General features: G+C 37.7%; 1 protein-coding gene across 1 annotated transcript in view; it reads right to left on the bottom strand.

Annotated features, from left to right (window-relative positions):
• nrxn2a (neurexin 2a) overlaps positions 1-22,307 on the bottom strand; it is a gene marked incomplete at its 5' end in the record, with an annotated part of 322,179 nt that overhangs the window by 4,171 nt on the left and 295,701 nt on the right. Inside the window, 4 exons of the mRNA XM_079404516.1 lie at positions 2,934-3,012; positions 10,064-10,392; positions 13,696-13,785; positions 16,864-17,035. Coding sequence (XP_079260642.1) covers positions 2,934-3,012; positions 10,064-10,392; positions 13,696-13,785; positions 16,864-17,035 — 670 coding nt within the window. The remainder of the gene's footprint in view (positions 1-2,933; positions 3,013-10,063; positions 10,393-13,695; positions 13,786-16,863; positions 17,036-22,307) is intronic.

Below are 22,307 nucleotides of genomic sequence, written 5' to 3'. Positions count from 1 at the left end.
ATATTTTCATCACAAAATACAAAAACATTAAAAGATCTTACCAACCACAAACTTCTGAATACAAGTGTAAAACTTCATCATGTCTTTAATACTTGAGGGAAAAAAGATAACTTTAATTTTTTAAATATTTCTCATTGAATGGAGCTTGTCACATCACATTATGGGATGCCCTTATCTATGAAACAAAAAACCTATACTTTAATTAATGGGTAAAATTTGTTATTTTTAAAGGTTGCAGTTTTGCACAGGACTGCACAAATGATGCACAAACGAGCCAGGCATGAAGCTGACTAGATTTTGAGACAGAGCCAATAAATAGGACTGTTGTAGCAATTATTTAATAAGAACTGTCTGGGTTAATGTGTTTAATTTTCCAACATTTCATTTAACTAAAATAATCTGAAATGAAACCAAAGGCTTGGACAAATGTCAAACACCTGATTTTCCAGATGGGTCATCAGAAACAACTCAACCACTCTACGACACTGAATGATTGCAACATAATGCACAATCACAAGAGAAATAGCTGAGCACAGAGTAATAATTCCATGTACTATGCAACACTTTTTGACGTCACACCTATTTTACTGATGTATGAATGCTCAAAGCGGACCCCAATGATGGAGTGGAATGGCCACTTAGCGTTATGAATAGCCCAGATGGTAGAAGGTCACCCTTTAAGCAATATAACCCTTTAGTCTAAACTCAGTCAGATCAGCTCATAATTTAGCTGCTGAGCTCTAAAGTACAATTGTTTGTTTATAGCATCTATGGGGTTAATATGGGGGAAGAGTGCAAGCAGAAAAGCATTATGGGAAACAGAACTCACATTAGGAACACAAATAAAAATTGACACTATATTTTAGATCCAACTGAAGCTATTTCCTGAATATTTGCAATATAAAACCTGCTTTTTACTGGACACATAAGATATGAAAACTTATCATAGTCTTAAAAATGAAAAAAAAAAAGAAAAATGATTAAAATTGAAGCTCTAGTTGGAATTAAAATGAGGAATTATCTACGGAACTGCACTACATCCAAACGTAATATATCCGCGAGTCATTAAAATCCACTGCTTAATTAAAAAAATGCTAATTTCTTTAAGAAAGTAGTTCCCCTTCAGGAACTCGAGCTGCGTCCGAAAACGCTTAGGGAACGTCTTCAGCGTGACCGTGCTCTGAATCATCTGTACAATCAGTCCAATGGAAGGGCGAGCCGTCACGGGCGGGTGACGTCACGACCAGGAAGCTTTAAAAGCATGTGCGGCGGAGCCGGCTTCAGCTTTCTGTCATTCAGCAAGCGCTCTGTGTGTCTTTCAGTCTGACACTTGTTTTGTGAGTCCTATTTAGTGTTGTTTGTCAAAATAAAAACCTCTCAAAGCACTATGTCTAAAGCCATAAGCAAGTCAACATAAAACATAAGGGCGATCTTGGATCACGTTTCAAGCTGTGTGTTCCTCCCTGCTCTCGCTACATCCCGAGCAGGGATACACACAGTTTGTGCGTGGTCTGCCTGGGTGCGAGGCATGCGGAGTCGGCTCTTGAGGGAGCTCACACTGTGAGCGGCTTCTGCTACGCACACTTCGCATTAGTTCCCTCGGTGGATCGGTCTGCCGGTGTTCCTCAGTGCCCTCAGGGGAACACCCTGCCGGTGTTCCAGGGCACAGCCGTCCCCAGCGAGCATTATTTTCAGTTCTTTCTGCCCGGAGATGTAGCGGAGCTGAAAAACTCGCCACCTCTTCGAAGGTCTCTGCAGCAGTTAGATCGGTCTCCCCCTGCCGGTGCGCCGCTTCAGGGCACCGATCTAGCTGCTCCTGTTACACCAGAGGTCAGTCTCGAGAGACTGATTCCCTTAGTAGATTACTTGGTAGCATGGAAGCTACTACCAAATGTATCTCGTTGGGTCCTGCACACGGTAGAGAGAGGCTATCGTATTCAATTCGGCGTTCCGACGTGGGACCTGGGTGTGGTACTAGAGGCTAGAGGCTATTTGCAAGACTCCCTTCGAGCCCCTTCGAGGAGATATCTGGCAGACTCCTCACTATTAAGACTGCCTTCCTTCTGGCTATTTCCTCTCTAAAGAGAGTTGGTGATCTTCATGCCCTTTCAGTGGCCCCTGCCTATCTTGACTTTGCGCCCAGCATGGCCAAAGTTTTTCTCTACCCTCGAGCGGGGTATGTACCTAAAGTTCCCTCTGTTACACCACAGCCCATCGTACTTCAGGCCTTCTGTCCTCCTCCCTTCAGGGAGCCCAACCAGCAGAAGCTTAATTGTATGTGTCCAGTGCGAGCACTGGGCATGTACATCCACAGAGCTGCCCTGTGGAGAAAGGCGGACCAACTGCTTGTGTGCTATGGTCCTCCTAAGAGGGGTCTTCCTGCTACTAAGCAGACCCTCAGTAGGTGGATAGTGGATGCGATTAACACTGCCTATGAGTCCTCTCAGCTCCCCTCGCCGATGGGAGTCAGAGCTCACTCAACCCGAGGTGTGGCGGCCTCCAAGGCCTTCCTAGCAGGTGTGTCTATGCAGGACATCTGCAACGCTGCTGGGTGGTCCACGCCCCTCACTTTTGAAGGGAACGAGGCGCTGTGTCTCGAGGCCACACATCCGGCATCCCTGCCAGTGCTTACTTCATTCCTAGAAGCTGAAGCCGGCTCTGCCGCACGTGCTTTTAAAGCTTCCTGATCGTGACGTCACCCGCCCGTGACGCCTCGCCTTTCCATTGGACTGATTGTACAGATGATTCAGAGCACGGTCACGCTGAAGGCATTCCCTAAGCATTTTCGGACGCAGCGTCTCGTTCCCTTCAGGGAACCATGGTTACACATGCGTAACCTGAGACGTTTGATCTGATGTTTGTGCTGCCTGTGAGCGTCTGGAGCTTGTGTGGGTCTGTATGGCCTCAGTGCTTCTGTGTGTGTTTGTACTCACCAGTGCCGGGCTCACACTCCTCCAGATCCTCATCATCACTGGGACATTCGGCTGACGCCACCAGGAGGTCATCTGAGTTCTGAAAGAGAATACCGGTACAGAGGATTCATTTTTCCAAGTTTGGAGGCAGATCCTATTTATTCTGATTTCTCTGCACCCTTCTCTCCTATTTGCCCAGTTTTCATTTAAGCCTACTGCTTTTGTCAAATTTTAGTCACTTATGCCCCCAGGTGTTTTCAGCCTTTTTCACATTAAAGCGTTTCACTAACCTTTCTATTATTATTACTACTTTCCAAATACCTTTTGATCTTAGATAGTTTTACTCTTGGCCCATTCTGTAAAAACAAAATCTAAAAAAATCTGACATTTACGGTAAAATACCGGCAGCTGTGGTTGCCATAATTTAACCGTAAAAAATATGGTAGCAACATTTAAGGTTTTAGAGACCTAAATTAAATTCACAGTAATAAAGGGTATTTCAATAATTGATATATGTTAATATACCAACCTATTGAGTTACTAATATCTGTTTTGCACCATTGTAATACACTGACAACCACCCAAAAAAGGTGGTGACTGTCACATGATTAATCAAAGTTCACAAACACACAACAGCTCTTCCACAAGCTAAGGAGGGAAATACTTAAATATAGAAGGTGTGTATAGTGATATTACAGTATCACTTGCAGTATACTCAAATAATGCAATAAACATTCATCAACATTAGATGCAAGATAAAACCCTAATTTACACAACTAAGAAGAAAGTTTTTTCAACGAAAAACATCAAATTTGAAGTGACATGCAGGGAATTCTGGGAATGTCAATTTACATTTTTTCCCTGTAAATTATACAATAACTTGCTTTTTTTTCACTTCCAAAAAAGTCATTATAACAGTGTTTTACTGTATAAGCACTGTATATACACCGTATTAAACATACAACCAATTAACAAGTTTTTACAGTGCAGACTTTCTGAAAGTATAAAATATAGTATACAGAATAAACAATATTCAATATAAACATGAATTATTAAAATGTTAAAATTATGATTATTTAAACAAAATGGAATTAACCAACAATTTCAATATTTATTGTGTGATTTATATAAATGTAAAAATTACAGTTGTCTGTTATTTTCAACACAATAAACAATTTTGTTTTTAATATGATTAATATGATTTTGCTTGTTTGTTTGTTTAAATCAGTGTACTTGTTTACCATGGAGACTTGTTATTAGTGAAGAGCATATTTGATTTAAAACAAGAATATATTATTTATTATATTTTTACATTTTCAATTTATAACTTTGTAAAATGATGCAAAAAATGTGAAAATAAAATTGAATGCATTTAGGATACATAAAATGCAACGTAGGTAATTACCGTTAGCAAGACAAAGGAGTCTGGCATTTTATCAAAACAAACTAAAAAAAGTTAAAAATTTCATGTCCACCACTTCCTAAATTGTGGCGGAAATGACAGTCCTTGAAATGTCATTTTTAAAACACTGTAATGAAAATTCTCATGGCATCCAGAAAATGAAAGACTTCTTCTATGATGTATGTCCACTGTTTCAACTGTGTTTTCTGAAAGTCCACAGGCTCATTGGCTGTGGAGGCATTTGTTCAGCTCTTACGATGCAGCGATGCTAGACCAAAGGGTTTCGCTGCCCCTTGGTTTGACCTGAGTTTGAATTAACATTCCTGACTCATACCTCACATTCATAAAACATGTAATTGGATCTGGGCCATGACTGATTTGGGCGCATCAGTTTGTCCTTTCCTATCGAGAGGTCAGAACAATTTAGCTGTTCACTCATATGGGCATATTTATCTGTTTGCGAGGCTGGGAGCATCGACAGAATGAGCCTCCCTTTTCGAAGGCTAGATGAGGTATATGAAGGCATTTATTGATGGTGACACCAGTATTTGCATTCTCGCTCTCTATTTTAATACACACAAACAAAAACACAGCTAGATACTAATACTAGCTAGATAGGAATACTTTTTCATATGCAGGTAATGAAAACAATCATGGTAAGCATCATAAACTATTAAAGAGTTAAGCCGTAAAGGTTCATGTGTGTGTTTTCCATGATGCGATTACTGAGATAATACTTTTTTTCTTCTTCATTCAAGACCCGATAATAATTTAGCTTAATAAATGCATATACTAACTGAATTGGCTTGTAGACAGTTCAATACAGTTGCATATTGATTTATTCCACGTTTTTCTTGTTCTTTGACTGTTCAATATTGTCAGCTACAAATATTTCAAAACCTCAACTGGCCAGAGCTAAATTACTTTCGTAGGTAAGCTTATTGAGAAAAACATTGTTTTAAAGCCTTTCCATCATATCAGCAATGTTATTATGCTTTATTTACACCAAATATACAAAAACATTTCATGTTCTCGACATCCATCAAATACTGATGTAGCTGAAAGACAACAAACATTAAATGTACAGAAAGCACCATCAGGGTTATTTTAAACAAAAAGCCGTGCTCTGAACAATCAAAGCGTTTACTGGGACAAAAGAAAAGCTGTGACAAATTTGCTTGGTTTTTGAGTGTGATTTACAAATACTAAAGACTTTGACATTTCGAACTTCTAATTAAAAGACGCATTGCCGCATTAGTTTTGCCTGACTGAGTTTATTAAAGGATAATTAGTGCGCTTCTTATCTGCACTTCTGCACAATGCCTATGTGTTTGGTAAGACAAGTTTATTAAGAGCACTGAAATTGCAGGTTGTGTTTTGATATGTGCATACAGTTCTGACAAATACACTGTGACTAATTTTTTTTGACATGGCAAAAAGAAAGTCCAGGGCACTTTAAATGTCCTAATCCTTAAAAGGGAAGTATAGTGTCATGTCAGCTTGATCAAGGGCTTACTTAATAGACACTATTCACAACGGCACAATTTGCAATGCGCTGCAAGAGCACTGAGCACTGATGTGGGCTGTGATTTACGTGGTGTCATGAAGGTTCACTTCAAAAGCACCACAAATTTGAAGACCAATTTGAGGTTGTGAAAAAGCAATCTTAGAACAAAAGATTTGTGCTGCTGGAGGTATGGATGCTTTGATACAAAACAGCACAAGCTGCTCAAAATGAGGCTGAAATAATAACATATGTCTGACCCTGCAGCTCTAACTGATTTTCAGAACACTTGATTTGAGTTTAAAATGTACACTGAGTAGATTTGATTTTCAAATATTCAGATATTTTCCCTCCAAGGTCTGATGTGAGGTAGCTTGCTTACTATTGCCTATAAATGGAGCTGCTTTAATAGGGAGCGTCTTCATTGTCAGGGAACATTATAAGTGACAATGAATTGCAATAAAGTGTAGCATTAGCATGCTGCTTAACTAGCAACACAATTTTCTGCATGGGACTGACTCACAATTAATTTCAATAATGTAACAGCATGTTGCTAAACTAACAACAAAATATTCTGCAGCTGATATTCTGCAAATCAATAAATTTCAATAGTGACTAGCATGTTGCTCTGATACTCTGCATGAGATCGACTCACAATTGATTTCAATATTAGCATACTGCTAAACTAACAATGAAATATTATGTACAGGATCAACTCACAATTGATTTCAATATATTATAATATTAATATATAGCTAATACTATAATATTAACTCAATTTATTTCAATAGTGCTGAGCTAATAATGAAATACTCTGCATAGGATCAACTCAAAAGACATTTCAATAGGCTAGTGTAACAAAAACATACTGCTAAACAATTAAATATTCTCTACAGGATCAACTCACAATTGATTTCAATAATGTAAAATTAGCATGTTGCTAAACTAGCCTAACAGCACAATTTGCAAATTATTGACAAACAATTAATTTTAACAGTGTAACATTAACATGTTGCTAAGCTAATGATGACGTACTGTACATGACATCTACTCACAACTCATTTTAAGAGTGGCATTAGCATGTTGCTAAGCTAATTATGAAATAATATGCATGGAGCTCCCAATTATGTTGCTTTAATGACTTAAATAATACGTAGAATACACAAATATTGGGTAAAATAATCAATTTAAACGACACGTATCTAGAAAAATGCCCTTTTTACACTGTGAATGGTAATATAGTTCATAAATGAATGAATTTGTAGTCTAGACGCAGCGTTTGGTGCTCTTCCATATAAATGTCTTACTCATCTTGGAGAGAAGAGGAGAGGAGTGGAGTGGTGCACTGGGACTTCCTTGGCACTAAGCTGTCTCACTCAAATCCCCATTTCCCTGCTATTGCTTTGTATGACTATTTACACCCAGGACAGAGTGGATTAGGAATGATTCACAGTGTACACGTGAGAGAATCCGTGCCCGTCCTCATTTGCGCTAATGCGTGCCGCTAGTGGCTATGGATCTTGCCAGTTTCACTATGATTGACACTGATTGTTATTGAGCTTGCCCTTTATTCTTATCAACGTGCATCTCCTGATCAATGGAGTTGAACACCACATGAATAAAGGCTGACAGTGGGGGAGGCAAACCCTCCTAACTTGCTACCAATATGTGATGAATGGGGGGCCGAGACAACACACATGTCAGATATGACACTCAATATCCTCCATATTAATAGCCTTGTGCTCCAGCGTTTTACAGATGCTGCTTGAGGTTAATGTGTTTTCTTAGGCTGTCAACAGACTTGAAAAATTGCTGGAACAACAACGGCCAGTCTATGCTTTCATGACAAGAGAGGAACAAATATTTTAAGGAAAATCTTTATTCACAAATAAATCAGGGCTCAACCGTGTAGATGGCCTCAAGTTATTTAGCTGAATAACATAGGGTTTTGTCGAAACTGTAAGATTTGTGATATTTTTGAATATATTACATACTATATTATATATATATATATATATATATATATATATATATATATATATATATATATATATATATATATATATATTAGGGCTGTCAGCGTTAACGTGTTAACGCATGTGATTAATCAAAAATTTTTAACGCGTTAATTTTTTTTAGCGCAAATTAATCGTTTGAGCCCAAGGTTTGACCCAAACGTCTTGCCGTATCTATCATTGTGTGATGTTGCCAGGGTCAAGGTTTTCCGCACAATTGGGCTATTTTGAAAATACCGTCACAGGAAAAATAACAGAGCCATGGGTTGCGTTTTTTTGGGGATAATTTTATAATGTACCGTGGCTGCCCAAACTGTATATAGACAAATAAAAATTAAAATAGATCCTTTTACTAATTTGTATTAATGTATACCTAGTAACTTAAGAATGGAGAGGCAGTTGTAACATCACAAACAACGTGAGTTTCAGCCAGAGCATACATGTTAAGGCTTTTACACAGCAGAAATAAACAGGACAACAGCCACTATAGATTATATAAGATAATAGACACACAATTACGATAGGATATGGTTTGTATGTGATTTTCTTGAGATGAATGTTTACATCTGAAATGCTAATTTTTACAGCAATAAAAAAAGGGATATTTTAACAACAGTAAACGACCAAATTCCACATGTGATCTCAAAAGGAAGTTATTACAAACACTCGATGGTGGTTTAAAGTGAGTTTCAAATGAAAGTGTACTATTAATCTCATAAATTACCTTATGTAGCATGATGCTAATGTTAGCTCTAATGCACCTGCAGAACAGGTGCAGTTCTTCTTCATAATGCATTTTGTCATAATACTTCATGTAAGGTCGCAAGAAAATGCTTTGCATTTATTTAGAAATACTTTTGATAATAGTTGGGTACATGTATACTGAGATTGAAGTGATGTGGCTTGCTAAATGTTTTATTGCCAGTATAAAGGCTGATAATGGCTGAATAAAAACAAAAGAATAATAAGGATAATGTCTCATAACTCGCGGAGATGTGAAAGGTTCTGTTTGCTTAAACTAGTTTGTCATACATTTCTTTATTTCAACACATTTACAGTGATTGTGACTGTGATTAACGCGATTAAAAATTTTAATCGATTGACAGCACTAATATATATATATATATGCATGTGTGTGTGTAGTGAATATAGTATATAGTGTGTGTATATAATAGTGAATTCAGAATAAATTGAAGTGTTTTTCAATTCATTGTTTTTATTGAGTTGATATATATACATACATATATATATATATATATATATATATATATATATATATATATATATATTTATACCATATTATTAATTTAAAAGATACATTTATGGTGCATTTTCAACAATCAATTTTTTTTTTTTGAAAAAGAGTTTTCAGAATCAGTTGGGATTTTATCTTTATCGTGAGGAATATGTTGTTGTTAGTTTAGCAACATGCTAATATAACACTATTGAAATCAATGCCATGCTGAATATTTTGTTTAGCAATATGTCAATGTTACACTACTGAAATTGTGAGAATTATTTGTGATAGTCGTGAATATGCTATAGTGCTTTCTAGTTAACAAAAAAGTTAAAAGTGAAGTGTTTTTGAATTCATTGTTTGCATTGAGATGCATTATATTTAATTTGTAAATTTCAAAATTTAATTGCAAACTTAAAAGATAAATTTCTGTAGCTTTTTTTAACCATCTATAATTAAAAATATATTATTGTCCTGACACATATAACTGTAAAAAACAATTCCTTTAATCAGAGTAAAAAAATATATATATGTGAAACTGGAAATCTGACAAATGGAGATAAATTTAACTGTTTTGTTTAAAGTGTTTGCTTTCACAAGAAAAGTGCTACAGCTCAAAATGTTTCTCAAGCCTTAGAAAATAATGACTTGAGAAAATTGCAGGACCGTTCAAAGGAAATGTGACTAGTAAAATACTATGTGTGGGAGGAATGAAAAGAAAAGCATATGTGGGGGAGATATATCCTGACACATGCGAATCCGAGCATTATGATTCTTGTTCTTCAGGGCCTTCCAGATGCAGAGTAATGGCACTTTTTTGAGCAATAAATGACAGAATTTTTACCCCAGGGTGGTCTCTCCTGTCAGCTCTTTTATTGCTGATACCAACTGGACATCTTGTAAAACAAAATTCTTTATAAACGCAACAAAATCCCTCGTTCAGGGATGACTCGTCTCTCTGGATGAATGAACCGTCCACCGTCCCTTCCTTACCTGCGTAATACTGTCCTTCAGGCTAGGAGAGCGCTGTCTACGGGTGGTGGTAGTGGCCATGGTGGTGGTGGTCTCCATTATGGTGGTGGACATGTCCGCCGCAGCTGGAGGGGTGGCCGAAGTGGTCTCTGTAGACAGGACAGAGGGTGCGTCTCCAACCAAACGCAAGTTTCCTGTCACCTGCACATTCGGATCCCCCTCGGCGGCCAATTTTAACACTTGCAGCCCATTGTAGTACAGGCCTGAGATCTGGCCCTGGAACGGCCGTCCCTTATCCTGACCTCCCACCTTTATAGCTGCCTGGCTGTTGAAGATAGTCAACTGCCGACCTGTGATGGATCAGAGAGGAGATGGAGAGAGAGCGAGATATAGAGACAAAGAAAGAGAGAGCAGTACGACAGCAAAGAGAGACAGAGAAGCAAAAAGCGACCATCAGAACAAGCTGTTTTTGGCGTCACCGACATGATGCGTCTAAATCAGCTGATAACACTTTTAACATTTAAACCTGGCGATGGAAATCTCCAATTCTAATGGCAGCTGTATCTGACCCGGTTAGTGCAGGGGATAAAATGTTGTATTAAACATGATGCCAAAGATCAATCCTGAAGCCTGAGGTGGCTCCTCTATGAGGGCCAGATCGAAGAGCAAAGGAAGAGCCCCTATCATTATAGAATAATGGCTGTATATTGTAATTTGAGCCTCATTAAACTAGTAGGGCTTGAGCTGTGGATAATGAACTGAATAAGGAGGACCAAATTGGAAAACAATATTTATGAGTATGTAAAGAGTTTTGGATATGTTTTATTCAGAGACAGAGGCCTCGTTGATGCTAATCTGCATGAATAAGTGTCATCTGCCAGCTCAAATGCTAATGTGTCACCGAGGCAAGAGGAGTTTCTCCACAAGCCCCACAAATAGAGATACATAGGGGCACACACACACATATGAACACACACACACTATGCCTCTGCAATGAGGATTTTGTCCCCTGAATCTCCACTGAGTTGTCACTGAGTCATTTCACATAGACTACACCACTGGTTGAATTGATCATTGAGTTGACGATTATGAAAATACAAGAAATTTTCAAAGCTACAACAGGTAGTCACGGCGCTACAAGTGGTTTTGAATTATAATAGTGAATGTTAAGCAATCGGGCTACACTTTAGATATAATGTAATGCCAACAAACCTTCAGAATTACTACTTTGAAAGGAAAAGGATGGTTAACTCAAAGTGCCATTTCCTTTGGCCCCTGAGAGCTGGACTGCCGCCATCCATTTAATCCTGATGAACAGGTACTCTGACACAGTTGATTATGAAGTGGGCAGTTGTTATCCCCTCTGTGAGAGCCACTTAATGCTTAATGAAGGGTTGCCATTTAACACAAGTAGGGTCTCGATTTTAACAGTTGAAAATAACCAAGTTTGACATGAGAGTGGAGATAAAAAGACCATCATCTCGGAAAGGCATGTCGTAATAGAGCGGGAAGAAGCCAGATGGCCACTTTCCACTTGCACATGTTCTTTTTTCGTACAGTGGAAAGATTATTCTGATTAATGTTTGACATTAAGGACGGTTACATATGCTGACATAATACAGTAAAGTACTGAGAAAATGGTATAAATGATAGTCTCTCGTTATCACTTCAGTGATAGTAGCACATGGAACTTAAAATAACAGTTCAGCCAAAAATGTTTAAAATGTAAAATAAGATATTTTAAGAAGATATTCAAATATTTATATACATTGAAAGTCAATGGGGACCAAAATGACACTACTTACTTCCTTTCTTTGCAAGGACAATTTTTCAGCAGCATTGAAAGAACAATTATAGGCTATATAATATAAAATGATTCATTTTCTTTTATTTTCTTATTATTCAGTCACTGGAATAAAGCGACCAGGACAGTATCTAAAATTTCTCCTTTTGTGTCCTGCGGATGTTTGGAACAACATGAGACATTTGTATAAATAACGACAGAATATTCATATTTAGGTGCATTACTCCTGCTAATTAAAACTGTGCAATGAGATTTAATTTCCTCGCATGTCAGGCGCAAAGACAAAAAAAGGTTTTCCTGTGATTAATTCAAGGTTGGACAGATCTTTTCTTTACGTCTAAATGTGAGACCCAGTGACAGAGGTTAGAAGATTTAACAGAGGAGAATGAGGAGACCAAAGAGCCTTTGAGATAGAGAGCACGAGGCACAGACAAATTTCTCACACAAAGACAAGTTACTCAGTAAAATGTACCATTCATACAGGACACAGACCTGATGTATGAGGGCTTTGTGTCATTATCATTACTTACAGATTAGAACTGATAAATAATTACACATGTTAAAGGGACATTGTTAATCACATCTGAATGTGCAAAGGCTGACATCAATTTTCCTCTCATTTGGTTACGAAAATGTCTTTCATTAATATTTAGACTGTTTAACCCTCTGAGTTAGTTTGATTTAAGGGGGTTTAAGACGGAATTAGCTTTAGTTTAACGCCCTATTTATATCCAACAACGGAAATCAAATCAGACTATGAGGAATTACTCATTACGTATATATATATAAAATTATCTATCGATAAAGGATGTTAGTTGGATTCACAAGGGAGAGCTAAACATCTGAAAATGACTTTTAGACAAATGCAGAACTGAAATTTGGATCACGTTATACTCTGCATGTTATTGAGTTCAATCAACAAAGATATGCACACTTAGAAAGGTCAGTTTTCATCAAAGAAACAAACAAACAGTGCAAGCGTATTTGTTTTACACTTAACATTTAGATGTGATGTTAGCTCAGCACATGAACAGAAAAGGAAGTTTGCATATAGATGAAAAAGGCGCAACCAACCAAAAAGTCTGAGAACTTACACATACAGTAGAGCATTAATGCCCAATTCTCTTTGATAATGTGCTGATGCAGGCGTCTGAGATAGTTTCTGCACTTTAATAACCGAAAGAGTTTCTCGGGGGGGAAATCGAATACCATGCAGGATTCATCTGTTTACAGATGTCTCACGGGTCCAAAGATTACAACACCGTTAAGTTTACAGAAAAAAAAAATCTATATTTTTTTGGATTCATTACACTCAAAGGGTTAAAGGGGATTTTGAAACGTTATTCTGATTTTAGTGTTATAAAAAGCAACAGTCCCTTTAACTGCTTGAGATTGGAAAATATAAATCTAGATTTTATAGTTAAAGTGTTTTTAAATACCCTTGCTTCAGAATTAGCGAAGTCAGAGGGGATCACAGAAGGAAAACATAAGACAGCAAAAAAAGAAACTATTTACAGACAGTTTTTGCAATTATGGAGCGTTGTTAGAGGGTTAGTCAGGGTTATGTTTAAGATTAAACCTTAATCTCTGAAGCGGTGCAGTTCTAACTTTGTGAAGGACTTTATCTGAAAAGCACAAGCCAGATGGAGAGGACCGACTGGATTTACATTGTACGTGGGCAGCCACAATTCACAGTTTGCTTTGGCCCACTATATGCCAATGCAAAGGCTTTGGTTTTAGGAAGTTGAATTCAAAATGGCTTGAAGCTTTGAGGTTTTAAGGGAACTGCACCTCTTACAGAGCCTTAATAAGTCATTAAGTCATTGTTTAATTAATTCATTTTTATTACCTTTGTCGAGTAGCCACTCGTCAACTACCCGACCAAGTCTGTATGGAATTCTTTGCCTGGCTATAGCAAGCCGTTCATTATCAATGTTCCCTTCAAAGAATTTAGAGAGACAGATAAGAGGTTAATATCTGGAAGTTCAAGCGTCACATGGTTAAAAACATGGCAACAAGACTATCAAGTTTAGCAAGTTAGGAAGTCGAAACGAGCTTTATGCTGGTAGTTATGTTGTTTTAACGTGGATTCTTAGTTATTAGACAGTTTAGAAGCTTGAGACTAATTAGAGCATGTTTAAATCTGTTTAGAAAGCTTTGAGGACATATTTAGTGATAGTTTATCTTCTAATTTTGGTCTGGTTGATTGTGATGTCATCGTAGCGAATAATACTTGAGGGAAATTTCATACAATCAATAAGACAACAATGATATCAGTGATAATGTCACATATTATAATGTGCAGTTAAACAATGGTTGTCAAAGCTGCTCCGGAAGACATTTTCTGGTCAAGAAATCAGTGAGAGTGAGAACAATGCAATCAGTGCTGCATCTAGTATCAAAATCTCGAGGTACCTGCATAAATTAGGACACGTGTAATTATAAAAAGACACAAAAGATGTAATTGACTCTGTGTCATGGCTGCCAGATAAGGAACAGGGTGTATCTACAGTCTACAGTTCCCGTTTTCTGACAGATCCCTTCACCAGAGCTAAAATGAGCTCTCGGGTCCTGTTACTCACTCAAAAGAACAATCTCCTCATATCACTGTTTTCTCTTCCCTGCTCTCAACCACCATCTTGTCAAAATCCACAAGTCCTCCTAATACTCCTTTATACCAGTTTGGTCAGTGTTGTTTGCCACACAGTGATGTTTATTTCCTCTCAGACATCACCTATACAACTTTACACTGGCTGAGACAGTCTCAGAAAATTCCAGTAAGTCCTTCATCGAATCTAGTAAATGGGTCAACAACATATGATAAAAATCTAAATGAAAACATGTCAATTTCTTTGTATTTACAAATTGTCTAAGAATAACAATAAATAGAAATATTAATATATTAAGATTTTTTTATATATATATATATATATATATATATATATATATATATATATATATATTTTTTTTTTTTTTTTTTTTTTTTTTTCTTTTAATAAATCACGCTAATCAAAATGGAGGTGTTTTCAAGTCATCATATGTATAAAAAGAAATGAAAAGATAACACGCAAACAAAGATGACTGTCACGCCATTGACCCACATACTGTGAAATTACAGGGGTTTTTTTGCAGTTAAAAGTAATCTTTCTTGAAGGAAGATGTTGGTATGCTAAGTGTTAACGGCATTTTTTTTTTACATACCACATACTGTATCATGTTCCTTCTGTGACAGTCGTGTGAGATACAAGCCTTCCGTTCATCCTACCCACCCTGCAACCTGAATGAGGGCCAAACCTCCCACTCCCATAAGCCTGTTAAAAGAGCTCATATGTGGCAAATTCTGCACTGAACCTTCAAAGAAAACTTGAAATAGGTCTCGTCCGTGAGTAAGCGGCGAAAAAAGCGAAAACAAACCGATCCATCTAATAAAGTCCGCTCTGATGCATTGCTATTCATAGGCTTCCACTAGATTCTTATTTATGGGGCAATGTAATGGCACGTTGAGCAAAATACCGAGGCGAGCGGTCAGTTGCAACCGCATCCACAGGGAGCAGCAAATCTGACATCGGGGAACATATCCGGTCATCTAATCCTCAATTTTAATTAACTGAATTAACCGAAGCCGTTAATCTAAGCGATACACAGCCGGCTTCGTTTACACACGCAAGCTTTGCGAGTGTCGGATGACACGCAAGACCTATATCATCGTTTTTTAAATCCCCGGGATGACAGGTGCCACATAAAAGCCGTGCCATCCCATTTAAATGCGCATAACTCAGTTCTAAAGTATGCATGACACGACTGTGGCGACTTTGAAGCCCGGCTTTATCCCTGCGCTTTGGAAAGGCTGCCCCATCTGACTCTGGCCACCTGAGGGGGCTTAGGGGGAGACCTGGTGGATAGGAAGCCTATGTCGCAGCAGTAGAAAACCAATTTTCCCTTTCAGAAAACAGACGAAATCTCAAGCCCGAGCAGCAGGGACGCAGCGCCATTCAACCTCTGGCAATTTCGAGACAAGACCCCACACGTGGGGGTGGAAGGAGCGTAGCAGGTGAGCCGAGGCGCTGCTTTATTTGGCTAGAGCTGTATTTTTGCTAAGGACTCCTTGACGCTGCACTAACCTGCCGTGAAGCAGCACATCGGAGGAACCGAATGAAAAACGAGGACGGGAAAGACAGGATTGCTATTAGAGATGGAGAAAATGTCTTCCTGTGGAACAGCAGCTATGAGTGGAAGGCAGCTCCCTAAGCACACAGTGGGGAGAGAGAGAGTTTGCTCAAGTTTAATTGGAAAGCACACAAGGCCAAGGGACCTCAGAGCGAGATGTTTGTATAGGAAGGGGACGGTTCATGGGACGTCTACTGCAGGATTGGGATCATCAATCAAGGCTTGTTACAAAAGTTTAGGGCCTTGCAATATCAGTTTACGGCGCAGACTACACCGCAACTCGAGAGCACCGAGGTTCAAAGAGCAACCTGCGAGAGGTGTTTTGGCTAATGCTAAAAAAAATGAAAGCACGTTTTGTGGTTCAAAGTTTGCATGCGGTTCAGGGATAGAGGATCTTCACAGGCGCAGAGACACCTTCCTCATCCCGCCTAGAGCAAAGCTGGCTGAAGTTGAGAACTGTAAAGGATCCAAATCCATCTCGGGCTGAATGTATTAGGCAAGGCAGCTTGGGGGGAAATGTGTCAATTTGCAATTGTTATTAAATATGTGCATGTGGTGACTCATAAACTCTCTGGGAAGAGTTTGAGGGTAAAAACAGCGCACTTCAAACCCAAATAATTCACAATTGAAATTATAAATCAATTTGTACCCTTCAATAAGGCATGCTTTCAACATGCATCCAAATCCAGGCCAAGGGCTTCAAACATCTTCCTGATGTGCGAGTGTCTCTCTCGGACCCCATGTGTCAATTCCCAAGGGAAGCTGCCCCTAGTATTTCTACCAACCACACGTGTAATGGGATCCCCCAACCCTCCAAAAATGGCTTTCCCCGTCCTCTGCGGGGTCTTACCTGATGGGAAGCGCTCGATGACGGGCTGGTTGTCGACTTGGAGGGTGGCGTTGCCACCACTGCGTGTAAAGCGAACCACGTGGTACTTGCCGTCGTTCACGGTGACTGCAGGCTCATCTATGGTGATGTCATCTGTGCCCACATTGAAGATCACATCCACCTTCCCTTGTTCCTGTGTAAGAATGGACAGTTTGTTTAGAGGTGGACATTAGGGATGAGACATGACGCTTGACTATTCGATTAGTGAGGTCAACTAGTTTCTAGATTGTGGGCACTTTTGGCCCTGTGGATTTCTATTCCAAACAAACGCAGTTAAAAGGCACTTTTTACACTTTAACTAGTTTAATTTGTTTAATAACAATGCCAAAGAGTATAAACACATACATTATAATTCTGTTATTTTCAGTGACACTGTAGTGGGAATTTGAAAAGCTAAAAAGGAACTAGCATTTATTGTGTCATAAATGCATTATTATAATGCAATTATATTTTCACACTTATTTGACATCATTTAACAAAATGCAGCATGACTGGAAATGAAGTGATATTTTTCTTTTTTTTCTTTTTCTTCACACATCAAGTTTCACATTGCATTAATATAAATGTAAAAATTTTTTTACACAATAAACAGATGTTCAAAAGGCATATGTTTATAATTAATATTTTAATTAATGAATGTATTATTAAATATTTTATTAATAATTATTAATAATTTAATATTTATGATGGAAAAAATTTAAAACTGTGCAAGACTGCAATAAATAAAATTGATATAAAACAAAATAAAATCTATAAACAGATAAAAATTCTATAAATAAAATGTATACAAAAAAATAATTTAAGTAGTAATAGAGTAGTAAAATCATGACAATGAATGAAAAAGAATAAAAAATATGTAGAAAAATTTAAAATAAATGATGACAAGTAAAAGGTTTTATAGAGATGAAAAAAAAAAGGAAGCCATTTATTTTCAATAAAAATGAAGGAAATAATCAAAAAGTTGAAAATAAAAGTATTGGGTAGAGTTAGGATAGGTGCAGGGAGGGCTTTATTGTCCCAATAAGGTGACATTCATTTAATAATTTGAATTAAAACTATAATTTACAGTCAATATGTTATTATTGCGTACTGTTTTACAATGTACTACAATACTGAGGTGCAGACAATTGCCACTATTTGCTTTAAGTAGTATAAAAGCAGAAAATCTTGCTATTTTAACAGTGTAAATAGAATCTATAGCTATTTGTACTTAGTGTCAGTAGAATGTCGTTAAAAATACAGCTATTTTCACTTGGTGTAAATAGCATCTATCGCTAAAAAAAATGCTATTTACATTTAGTGCAAATAGCTGCTGCCTAAAAATAAACCCCTGTGACATAAAAGTGCCCTAAGTTGAACAAACCTCCCTACACATGTATTTTTTATATTTTAGAGACATTTTAATTATTGTGCTGACAGCTACACAGTTTGTAAACGCCCCCTACAAAACGTGTCTGATTGGGTTCAGGTGAACCCGAAACAACTAAGCCCTGTAATTACACAGAGCTTTCTTTAAGACCAATTAGTTGACTAGCTGTTCAGGCAACCCACCTCCAAGCCAATTTTTGCACATGGGTATAACCGATATAGATAGCCTATACATCATGCCCCATCACATGACCTAAACATCCAGAAAAATCTCTGGATCATGAAGCAATTTCAAACAACGATATTTAGGAGTATTGGATGTGACAATAAAATGAAATGAATGATGGCGAGAACGATGGGGAATATCTTGTGAGCAAAAAGAAACATCTGGTCAAGCTACAGTGGCTCACCCTTGGGAGAGGAGCTCAGCAGTGTCCTTTGTAATGTAGGAGGGGAAATGGAGTGTGGCTCCATGTTTTGCATTCATCACCGCTCCTTCGCACAAAAGCACACACACACTGGCTCGCCAGCTACTGACATCCTGACATGTATAACTACTGACAGTTTCCTGCTGTTTTTATTTTAACAGTGATTCATTCCCTCCCAAGAACACTTCCACCTGCCACTAGCCACCTCTGGGGGGCACACTTGAGTGCATAACAGTTGACACCTCAGAAACACTACCTCGTTCTTATTGCTAGCGTGGAATATGTTACCATTCTACAGCTTTAGCATTGTCCAGTGTCAGTCACTGGAAAGAGCCAAAACAACAATAATAAAAAAGTGCTTTGTGTTCTCTGACACAAAGCCACAGATTGATAAAACTTCCACACACGTTTGGAGTTTGGATATATTCCTTCCTTCCTCTGACCTCAACTGACAGGTTCTCATTGAGATGCTGATGTCTGACAAATATCAAACAGTGCATGAGGTGAATGCAGAGTGTGTTCTGGAATCTAAAGGGCGGAGATAAAAAAAAAACTAGCGAGTGTGTGCTAATGCTAGACTGATATCAATGTCTCCTCACCATACAAATGAGTGCAAATCTACTGAATGAATACACAAGAGGATTTCATCCAAATGTTAAACTGCACAAAAGCAAAAAATAACAACAAAAAACAGAATTCTAGAAAAGAATATTTAAGGTTATGTTTTCATAGAGAGAAAAATATACCTTTTCGTGCTAGCCTAGCCTGCATGGTTTTTGACTTTCTTGAGATGCTGATTGAGTCTTGTTTGTTAAGGTAGTTAAAATTCACACCAGTATCCAATATTGCTGCGGTACTTCAACAGCTATGATGAATAACTGAAATTCCTCCAAAAAAGAAATAATTCAATTTAAATGTCACTTCAGTTCAAACACACTCTGCTGTTACAGATTCATTGTACCATCACAATCCATTTTGTTTAAGTAAATCCAGGTACAAGAATGACAGGAATGAAGAAGGTTTTTAACACCGAGTTTAATGCTTCAGTTGCTCGGATGGAACCACGTTATGAAATACTTCATCAGCCTCCTCACTCTTCATTTTACTCTATTTTTCATCTGGTTCGAGATATTCCTATCAAGTATGAATAATACTGGGAACAGAATGGTTCACAGGGTATGGAAAACAATGTGGATCAAAATATGGCTGACTTGATCACAAGGAAAAGGACATGACTTACTCTAACTGAAGCAGCCAATTGACAGCAAATGAAGCATTTTACTCTTGCATGGATAGACTGAAGCTCTTAGCAAAACTATAATAATAACTGAGACATGATCCAAAAACATGAAAGTCCAGTCACACAAATCACACTCACAAAATATATAAGAATCGATCACCTTTTCAAGCAGTCAACTTGATCTGCATAAATCTTCATGTGAATCATAGGAAAACAGTGCATGAACGTAAATAAAGCAATTCATTCTCAGTGCATTCTCTCTCAATTGTTCTGAAATGGCTTTGTCTTATTGAAGTTCACATACTCAGAAAATTCAATCGACAATTTCATCTTCTAGCACAGTCGTCGGGACATTACCGACAGATAATGTTCATACTTTTGCCTCATCTTAATGCTGCTTCACTTTTCCATTCTGCTGATCCTGCACATTTCACTCCTTGTAAAGTATTTATTCAAAGAACATCTCTATTCACATGAAAAAAAAAAACTTGTGAGTTACACTTCAGCAGGTATTGAAGTGTCCTCTAAAGAACTTTAGCCCAAAAGCCTCTGTCCTCAGCAGGAAATAGAGACAGTGTTGTTTGTTAAACTCGGCTGTACAATGTAGCTCGAGGACTCTCTCGGAAGATGAAACACAGAGATATTGAAGGACAAAGTCAAGAGATGAATAATGGATCATTTATTCCAAACTGCATCCCAATCTGTGGTCCCAAGTAAGGGGTCCGTAGGTCCCCTAAGTGCACAATGACCTCCCGATCTCACGACCATAACAGACGGCCAGTAACAGGCTAGCGCAAGCTATCATTCATGACTAGAAAGAGAAATGACAGTGATTTATGCTCCAGAGCCTCTGTGTTTGATGCAATACTGATGATGCATATGAGTGAAGGGCATTGTGGGTGACTAATCTCTCTAGAGCACGCCGCTACTGAGGCAGGACACAATCACCTGTCAACAGCTTGTCCCTGCTGGCTAAAGTGCAAAACACCTGGCTTTAATGCCCAGATGTCAAACATCTGGAAAAACAAAATAAAACAAAACTGACACAGCAAATTTTGTAAAGGGCAGAAGATAATGTGAATAAAATGCCCAGATACACAAGGGCAATGAATGATACAAGCTCAAGGGTGAATTTACTGAGTGTCTGTGCAACAGAAACCTGCATCTCAATCACATGTGCAATCCGGTTTAATAGTAGTAGTGGGACATTTTAGATATTGCATTCTATACAACCTAACATTCAGAACCGACCTGTGTGATAAAATATGCACAATTTTTACTAAATTATTCCCTCAGAATCAGAACTGATGTGGGGTTTTAAAACTGTTTTACACTACTTTTCTCAGAACTTTTCTGCAGACCCCATACCACTCCCTTTGCTGCCCCCAGGGGGTGTCTGATAAAGATTTGAAAAAATCTGATACAAATAGTGTCAAGAATTATATACACACAAACTGTAAAAAGTTTGGGTCGGTAAGATTTAGTTTTTGAAAGAAATGGAACACTTTTATCTTATATTCAAAAGGGATTGCATTGCATTGATCAAAAGTGACAGTAAAGACATCTACAATGTTTTCAAAAGATTTCTATTTCAAATGAATGCAGTTCATTTCATAAAGGAATCCTGAAAAAAAAAAAGTATCATGGTTTCCATTAAAAATTTAAGCAGCACAACTGTTTTCAACATTTTTTATAAGTTTTCTTGAGCACCAAGTCAGCATATTAAGGTGCAGTCACATTCGTAAAATTTTGGCAAAATTTTGTGGGCAAAATACAGTTCGCTCACACAGAAGTCACTTTCAAACCAAGCAGCTTTCTAAGTTGGTAAGTGCAGCAAATTCATGTGACCAATGTGAACATGAGCGAAATCTGCGTAATGAATTTTTCACCCTCGTGTGAAACTCCAAAGCACAGATTCCTATTGAAATGAATGGAATTCTCTTGCAAAATTTTGCAAAGCAACTATAAAAGTGACCACACCTTTAGAATGATTTCTGACTCATGTGACACTGAAAACTGGACTTCAATTGACTGGAAAAAAACTGTACTTATTACATGCTCCTGATTGTGGGTATAGGAAATAATTAAAAAGTCATTTTAACTTAATATTGCAGGATAGAGAAAATAATACATTTTCAGATAAAATTTTACGCATATTTTTTTGTTCCACCATATAAACAGGACTTCATTCCGTTAATATCTCACCGGAAAATGCTAGAAGATCATCACATTTGGTGGTCCAAGCATTAAAGGATTAGTTCACTTCCAGAATAAAAATATCCTGATTATTTACTCACCCCATGTAATTCAAAATATTCATGTCTGTCTTTCTACAGTTGAAAAGAAATTAAGGTTTTTGAGGATTATTC

The sequence above is a fragment of the Barbus barbus genome (assembly GCF_936440315.1).
Source record: "Barbus barbus genome assembly, chromosome: 43".
In the NCBI taxonomy this organism is placed as follows: domain Eukaryota; kingdom Metazoa; phylum Chordata; class Actinopteri; order Cypriniformes; family Cyprinidae; genus Barbus; species Barbus barbus.
Note: the sequence above shows the minus strand (reverse complement) of the source record. Positions and strands in the feature narration are given on the sequence as shown.